Source organism: Pyxicephalus adspersus, chromosome 2, assembly GCF_032062135.1.
Source record: "Pyxicephalus adspersus chromosome 2, UCB_Pads_2.0, whole genome shotgun sequence".
NCBI classification, from domain to species: Eukaryota; Metazoa; Chordata; class Amphibia; order Anura; family Pyxicephalidae; genus Pyxicephalus; species Pyxicephalus adspersus.
Genome location: NC_092859.1, coordinates 25208229 through 25217015, shown reverse-complemented (window position 1 = coordinate 25217015; position 8787 = coordinate 25208229). Strand labels below are relative to the sequence as shown.

Below are 8787 nucleotides of genomic sequence, written 5' to 3'. Positions count from 1 at the left end.
ATTTATTGTGAATGCAATCCAATCACAGATTTTCTTACATGTAAATTTGGTAACTCACTGTTGTTTTCTCCACAGTAATCCTGACAAGGGCATCCAGTTTTTGATTTCCCGTGGTTTTATCCCAGACACCCCTATAGGGGTGGCACATTTTCTGCTTCAGAGGAAAGGTCTTAGTCGGCAAATGATTGGAGAGTTCCTGGGGAACAGCAAGAAGGTGTTCAACCGTGACGTCCTTGAGTGAGTAATGTGCTAATATTCCTTACTACAATAACCGGACAACCAGAAACCACTTCATGGTTAGTTCTGTGAATAGTACTTGTCCCACTTACCTTTCTGACCTTGTAAAAAAATACTCCCCTAGCCGCTCTCCTCGCTTCTCCAATAACCTACTACTGACTTCCTCACTCATAACCTCATCACACGCACGAATACAAGACTTCTCTAGAGCTGCCCCAACTCTCTAGAATGGTCTTCCTCGTCCTATTAGGTTTGCTCCTACTTTTTGCTCATTTAGAAGAGCACTCAAAACCCATTTTTTGCAAACTTGCCTACCCATCTTCTTCTGTATTTTGAAACTCACTAGTTTCCACTACTACATATCAGCAGAATGTATCCTTTTTTATAACATTTTATATTTATACTTATCTAGGAGGAGGGCAGTGGCAAGGGACCTAAACCAAATCACTAAAGTCCCATACATTCTCTACCATGTTAATGTATTCAAGCTTATTTTTTTTAATTTGCAGCTTTAGTTAAAATAACACTTGGTAATCCTACCAATAAGGTCCTTTTTTAGGAGATTTCTTTTTAATGGGTGACAGCACTCCTGTCTTCCAATTATGCCCCTACATTGTTGGCCTGTCACATTCTCCTTTGTGGAGACCTCGAGCACCCATGGCAGCCTCCATATCAGGAAGCCAGTCCAGAGCAATGATGTGCAGCTGATGCTGGTGTACGTAGACATAGAATAGCTGAGAAAAGTGGAGAAGATCAGGAGCATTTACATGAAGAAAAAGAAATTAGTATTTTATTAAAAGCACAGCAACTGGAGCCAAATAAATCCCACTAAAGTAAGAATAAATTACCTTGGTTATATTGATTAATACATTGAATCTTACACTACTTCTATCTAACTTTCATCTAACTGCCCTGTCCAGAAGATGACAACATTTTTGTGTCAATTTAATTTAACTATATTATATAATTTATCTATATTATACAAAAAAAAACAAAAAAACAGAAATTGCTGTTTTAATGCTAGCGACAGACTGTATCATATGTAATTTTTAACTTTGACCATAAATACACTTAAAAATTCCGCACAGCAATTTTTTGTAAACTAGGGCAAAATATCCAATATAAAATTGCATACATTGTATGAAGATAAAATATCTTCAGCCCTCAGCATAGACCTCTAATGTGCATTGCCCTCCTTTGTCACAATAACTCGTGTTCTGAGCTCCTCACCTGAGCTCTGTAACTAGGTCAGCCTAGTCAACGCGCATTACACGCTCCAAGCCCTCACGCGTCGCGATGCACTGCTTTACTGAGCTTTGTATAAAAATGATTACAAGGGCAGCTGAAAAAAAAATCGTTTTTACTAAACATAAAACAGAATAGAATTTAGAGTATCTAAGTCTTTCTGATAGAACTGTTACGTAATTGTGGAACTGGAGTTACAAGGATTGCTTAGGGATTGGTAGAAAACTTTTGACACATAATAAATTTTGCCACCAAATTTTGCAACTCTATTGTCTTATTAGTTCCTTAGGAAAAAATTTCTTTTAACAAAACATACAAGTTTCTTCTTTTACATAGAGGATGTTTTGCTGGAGAGGAGGTTCTGGAGCGGTGCATTTTAATTTAGGACATTTTAGCACCTTTTGGTTTAATGCACCTGAAATGTCTTTAGTTGGTTAAAAGTAAATGTGCAAATGGGTAAGCTATGTTTTCATTCATTTAATCTGAATTTGCAAAAAGAAATGGCTTAGAAATTCCCAGTTTCAGGATTTGTTCAGTAGGGTAAGGCTGCAAAATCATAGTAAAAAGACACTACTAAAATTTTAGTTTGCGCAGTCAGCAAAAAACAACTCTGAATTGTTACTAGGGCTAACTGTAGTTCTTTGCACCAATGCAGACTTCTTGCAGCAGTGTCCTTACCTCTTGCTTCTTTCAGTTGTGTTGTGGACGAGATGGATTTCTCCAACATGGAGCTGGATGAGGCTCTGCGGAAGTTTCAAGCACACATTCGTGTCCAGGGTGAGGCACAAAAGGTGGAGCGTCTGATCGAAGCTTTCAGGTAAGGCTCTAATGACTGGTGAACTAAGGCTACATACACACGTTAGACTTTTGTCGTTGGAAAGGATCTTTCACAATCTTTTCCAATGACAAAAGACTGAAAGATGTAAATACAGCGCCTTTCTGCTCTATGGAGAGGGGAGGGGGCAGAACAAGTGAGCGGCACCCTGCTGCACTCTCTCACCTTCACTTGCATTACAATAGTTCACCATTCATGGATTCGCCAGGACAGATCCATGAACAACATCAGACGGCCGCTGTACACACATCAGATTCTTGTCCTGAGGCGAGAATCGGACGAGAATCATCTGACGTGTGTACGTAGCCTAAGCAAGACCATCACAGGTGTTTGCACTAATGTCGTCTTTTTCTCCCCACAATAGCCAGCGATACTGTATGTGTAACCCGGAAATTGTACAGCAGTTCCATAATCCCGACACCATCTTCATCCTGGCCTTTGCTGTTATTCTGCTCAACACAGACATGTACAGCCCTAGCATTAAACCTGACCGGAAAATGATGCTGGAGGACTTTATCCGTAACCTACGAGGTCAGAGAACTGTGCCCAGTTATCTGCTTTTCCGTGTTTGATTTTATTTGAAAAAGTCTCAGTTGCACTTGTGTAATGTGAAAAAAACTATTTCAGAACATCTAATTTATGTAGTAGTCCAGTAGTAATTCTCTAGCTGCAAGGCACCCAAATGTAATAAAAAGTAAAATGCCATTGCTTTCATCTCTTTGTTAAGTGACTGCTTGACCAGGAAAGGGACAGGAGCAGGGCAAGTAGGTTTTGGACAACCCACCAGCACCCTACAGATTATGGACCAGCCTTGACTGCCCTGATATCATTAAATACCAAAGTTTAGCTGACCTAGAATTGTCTGGCTACTGTACATAGGCAGACTGATTTATACCAGCAAGAAGGATATTGCTAATGGTGTTTGCTCCAGTTCACAGACAATTACAGAAAGAAGTAAAATGTCACATTTTACAAAATGTCTGTGAACTAATGGGCATTTGGAAACCTGCAGCAGACTCAGGGCTGCCATTCAAGTGACACTCTATAGTTATCACTTTTGTTTCCCTCCCTGCAGCTACATGAAAGGTAGGGAGGTAAAGGAAGGACTGGGGGACCTTGACCAGCGCAGAATAATTAGAGACTCTCAGAAGAGAAGAGAGCTATGATGTGCAAGAAGGGAGGAGGCCGTGCTATGGAACTGACTAGTCAATTTCACTTTGCAAGTGAACCAAAAAAGTTACAGAAATAAAAATCACTGCAAGCAAACACTCAAAATTCTTGAGTTCTCTGCAATATTTTAAGTTGGTGACAGCCACCCTTTAGGTATGGCAAAAAAGTGGTAATATGATATAGATGTCTCTTTACGCTTTTTAAGTCTATTACAACATGTCTTCCCTAGGGGTGGATGATGGAGCCGACATTCCTCGTGACATGGTTGTGGGAATATATGAACGGATCCAACAGAAAGAACTAAAATCTAATGAAGATCATGTGACTTATGTGACAAAGGTGGAAAAATCTATCGTGGGCATGAAAAGTGTACGTTTCTTTCTTTTAAATGTATATACAGAATTTTGTATGGTAAAAACAAAGTCTGATATGCTTTCAGCATCTTCATTTGACCTGGTTGGCTTTCTTTAAGTGGGTTTGTAAATTTATCCAAGGAGAACTGATCCAAGTTGTCTGCAGCTTCAGATCTTTAAGTCACAGAATAGCTGATAGGCAGGGCTTCTGAGCCAGATTTCCTTTGTCTTTCAGAAGAAGGGAAGAGGCAAGTGTACAGGTTTAACGCTGTCTCTCAGAAAGTAGAAAACCCTTATAAAAGACATTTTTGTTTTTCTTCACACTGGGAAGCCAGCTAAAGGATGGTGAAAATCCCTTGTAATTGGCACAACATGGGTGTAGACATGGGAACCCAGTGGAGATATGCTGGGAGTCCTTGAAATATTCAAGATACTATCAGGGTAACTCCCCAACATCCTCTGAACTCAGAGTTATCAACCAGTGTATTCATTGGTTACGTATGAAATATGTTGAAGGATTACACCTTTGTGGCTCCTAGGAGGTGGTACATATCGATGATGTGGCAGCCTATGATTGGCTTTTATGTTCCCAACAGGTTCTGTCTGTCCCTCACCGGCGTCTGGTATGCTGTAGTCGTCTTTTCGAAGTGACAGATGTGAACAAACTCCAGAAACAAGCAGCACATCAGAGGGAGGTCTTCCTCTTTAATGACCTTCTGCTAGTAAGTATTATCAAGCAGATATCCTACTACGAACAGTTTTATTTTGCAACAGCCCTGCCAATAGACACTTTGGCCCTGATTTCTTAAAGCTCTCCATGGCTGGAGAGGATACACTTTAATTAGTGGAGCTGGTTGATCCAGCAAATCCGGACTGGATCTGGTCAAGGATTTAAAACATTACCTAGCAAATGACTTTAAAGAAATCCATTTAATGTTTGCTTGATCACCCAGCTTCACTGATGAAAGCGTATCCTCTCCAGCCTTGGAGAGCTTTAATAAATCAAGCCTTTTTTATTTGGCCTGATTGGCCTTTTGGTTTGTTACATATACCACTGTTTGTTATAAACAGTATGTTTGTTACCTATTGCTCCTGCTAAAGTTTAAACAGAATTGCTGTTAAATTACTGTACTCTCTGCTTGTGCTGCACTCTTATTAGTTACATTTTTATACAGCTATCTTTGTGGACTACAGAATTCCTACCATCTATGTTGGAAAGAATAGTAGTGTGAAAAGTTTTCTGTAGTCTTGTCCTAGGGTGACAACCTTGCTTCTCCACAGATACAGAAAAGACAATGAGTGATTTCAACCTAGGAAATGTGCTGATGGCAGGATCATAGGTAAAAAAAAAGCAAACTAGACTAATGCAGCAACCACAACTAAAGACTGGAAAGCTGGAATATATTTCATTTTTGTTTTTTAGGCATTTTTACCCATGATAGGAACAAAGGCTGCATATTCTGACCACAGCCTCTGAAAATGCATTTTACTTGTCTAATGACTTTCTTCCAAACTTTGAGTTAATGACCCAGAATTAGTATGCAGACAATAAGGAATAATGACATTTTGTGGTGGACATTGCTATGGGTTAGTGACTCTTTTACATATTGATGTCAATGTGTAAAATCAACACCCAAGCAGCTAGCATTGTAAGGAGCTCATATTTCATATTTCTCCTGACAGGGTACATATGAAAAACCAGGTTTCAGATCATCTAAAGCCAAAGCTTTTTTTTTACATGTTGGATGGTATAATGAAGAGTTAAAACTGTCAGGTTTTCATCTCTGTTTGTACCCCCACTGAAGAGATTCATCCCCGGTTTATCCTGGTGACCATTGTCATTGAACATAAATGAACTCATGAACTTTGACTCGCTGCACAAAATATAAGTTGTCACTGTGCTTGCCAGGCGGAACTATTTGCCATTCTGTGTTCTCACAAAGAATCTTTCTTCTTCAGATCTTGAAGCTGTGCCCCAAGAAGAAGACCTCTTCCACCTACACATTTTGCCGAGCGGTACCTCTTCTGGGGATGCAGTTTCATCTTTATGAGAATGAATGTAAGATATCCTTTTGTGTCTCTTTGAAAAATTAATATTTCTCAGGTCACTCAGGCAGGAGAAAAAGAGAGTAAAACATTTTCGATTTAACGATTTATAACTAAAATCACCTTTCAAACCTGTTAGTTATTCATAACAAGGATATTATTAAAATGAAAAACTATGATTCTGGAGTTTTGGATATTCTTGCATTTATATATACAGTGGTACCTCGGTATAAGTCCGCTTTGGAACAAGTCCAACTTGGTATAAGTCCTGTTTGGACACGAAAAATTTTGCTTGGTATACAACCTTTGTGCTAGAACTTGCATGGGTCAAAATGGGTCATAACACCGCGCGCTACCCTTATTTACCTCTCCTGAGACAAAGCCACGACTGCTAACGAGCGTCAGTACGCCAGTTATAACTCTCTGTGAATTACATAACATATCTTCCTCCTCCCTTCTCAGCACCATCCTAGTAGGCACTCAGCTCTTCTCAGCAAGGTAAAGTGAGGTTACATTTTCATTTATTTCATCTAGTTGCTATTGTCTTTATGTATTTTAGTATTAAACAGTGTTTTAATCATTTTATACATCCCCATCAATGTATAATATGCCAATAACAATAGGATTTTTTTTTCCATGGGAACGGATTAATAATTTTCCTTTTATTTCTTATGGGAAACATTTGTTTGGTATAAGTCCAAGGATCTGGAACGAGTTAAGGACTTTTACCAAGGTACCACTGTACTTAAAATTCACAGAGATACCTTACTGGTTGCTGTGAGCCTCAATATAATGATTATTTTTATTAATGTTTAAATTCTACACAGTAATAGAAAAGTAAAAAAAAGATTTCTGCCACACAAATTTGAGATTTTGCTTTGGTATATAACATTTACCTTTGTACTTTCAGATTACCCGCATGGGATCACGTTGGTCAGTCCACTTTCCGGATCGGAGAAGAAGTTAGTTCTGCATTTTTGTGCTCTTGGCTCAGAGGAATTACAGAAATTTCTGGAGGACCTGAAAGAATCCATTTGTGAAGTGACAGAGATGGAACAAATACGCATTGAGTGTAAGCATTGATTGGTTTCTTACACAAAGAGAAGATTTCTTTTCAGTACTTAAAATCCATCTCCTCTGCTTATAAAAAATTGGTAGCATATACTAAAAGCATGTACTAAAAATTAGCTTAATAATAATATATTTTGCTCTTTTGGCAAATAAAGCTGCTTACCAAGCACATTGATGATGTAGGTTTTGTAGTACAAGCTTAATTACATTGACAGATTCGAAATCCCAAAACTTCTCAAACTGCATACTTTTTTTTAATAGTGACTCATAAGGATCTGGATGAGAATCAAGCGTTTCCAACCTGTCAAGTGCCAAATGGTATACCTTGTTTTACTTTCTAACTGTTCTGTTTCATGATTGTAGGGGAGTTGGAGAAGCAGCAGGGAGTGAAGACCACCCCTGCCAAAACAAATGGATCTCAGCTTGACTTTCAGCCTAAGCAGGAGTCTCCTATCGGTAAGTGGTATATTCCTACAGCGTCACAGCCTTGCCCCACCTCCTGACCCGTGAATTTTCCCCCAATCCGGCTACTCTCATTTTTTTTGTCGGCCTCATTTGCCTACATCTGTCCTTGTCTGTATGTCCGGCCTTTTCATTCCTGACCATTTTGCTGTGTCTAACACATGACATTGGAACAGTTTGCAATTACCATTTCCCGCCCCTGATTTCAAGTTTATGGAGATAAATGTAGAACATTTATAGCTACACTTTGTCTTATGTAGGTACCTAAGGACATATGAGGGCAGTGGGGTGTCCAGTCACAGTTCATCTGCCCTCCTCAGCTCAAGAGATTAAGGAGAAAAGGAGATATTGTTATCCTTTCTTATATTATTTTAGAGATAGAGATTACCAAGCCTCACATGGATACTACAAATCAGAAGAACAATTAGGGAATCCTAACCAGATGTCCTACAGGTAACAGCTTTGACTGCCAACTGCAAGTCACTGCTTTGCAATAGGCAGCAGTGTTGTCATGCAGGCACCATCAATGGGCGCTGGGTTTCCTACCATGCATGTGCATGCCTGAGCCTGGTTCCCCGAGACAAATAACCAATCTAGATCCACCTAACAAACATATAGACATTGTAAAACAAGGGAGGGTAACACTTACACGCCTCTTCCAAGTCTAGAAAAATGAAGTTTTGTACTTTAATATTTACCCTTTATCTTTGTATAAATAACAGGGGATTATAAGAAGTGAAGATGGAATATTAGGAAGGGATATTTTCCAAGGCACAGCAGAAATCTGCCAGCTGTCACTTGTCTGCGTCCTGTGGCAGATAGTACAGAACAATAGGTTTACCAGTGTTAAAAATGTCCCCTAACTTGGTTCATGTGAGAGTTTTACATTCAGGACTTTAATTGTTAGGGACTGTCACACAGTGTTTAAAATAAGATTTTCTGAGCTGCAGGTTATAATCATTCATAGAGGCTTACTTTCCCAAATAATCAGGCTTAGTACATGATTTGTCAGCACAACATTTTCCTTTATTTATGTTCCCCTCTCCAGTACAAACTTTCCTTGTCATCTATACCTCTCTTATATTACTGTTCTCCTTGTCTATCTTCTGTCACTGTCATCTTCCCTCCTTCCTGCGTTCCCCATTCTGACCCTATTTCTTTCCGTTTTCCTGTGCTTTCATCTCCGTTCATTCTCTATTGCCACTGTCTATCATTTTCTTTCTTCTTTTTTCCTTTTCTTCATTCTGTCTCTCTTTGTATCCTTATTTCCCTTCTTTCTTTATCTCTTTTTGTCTCCATATCTCTCTTTCTCTTCCTCACACTTTCTTCCTTTCTCTCCCCTCTTTCCTTCTCCTTCCTTCCCTCTCC

At 39.2% G+C, this 8787-nt stretch overlaps 1 protein-coding gene across 4 annotated transcripts in view; it reads left to right on the top strand.

Annotated features, from left to right (window-relative positions):
* IQSEC3 (IQ motif and Sec7 domain ArfGEF 3) overlaps nucleotides 1–8787 on the top strand; it is a 67407-nt gene that overhangs the window by 49860 nt on the left and 8760 nt on the right. For all 4 annotated transcript variants that reach the window (XM_072400085.1, XM_072400086.1, XM_072400088.1 and 1 more), the window contains exons 5-12: nucleotides 76–237; nucleotides 2177–2299; nucleotides 2682–2848; nucleotides 3717–3856; nucleotides 4437–4562; nucleotides 5800–5899; nucleotides 6797–6958; nucleotides 7321–7413. In XM_072400085.1, the coding sequence (XP_072256186.1) occupies nucleotides 76–237; nucleotides 2177–2299; nucleotides 2682–2848; nucleotides 3717–3856; nucleotides 4437–4562; nucleotides 5800–5899; nucleotides 6797–6958; nucleotides 7321–7413 (1073 nt within the window). The remainder of the gene's footprint in view (nucleotides 1–75; nucleotides 238–2176; nucleotides 2300–2681; nucleotides 2849–3716; nucleotides 3857–4436; nucleotides 4563–5799; nucleotides 5900–6796; nucleotides 6959–7320; nucleotides 7414–8787) is intronic.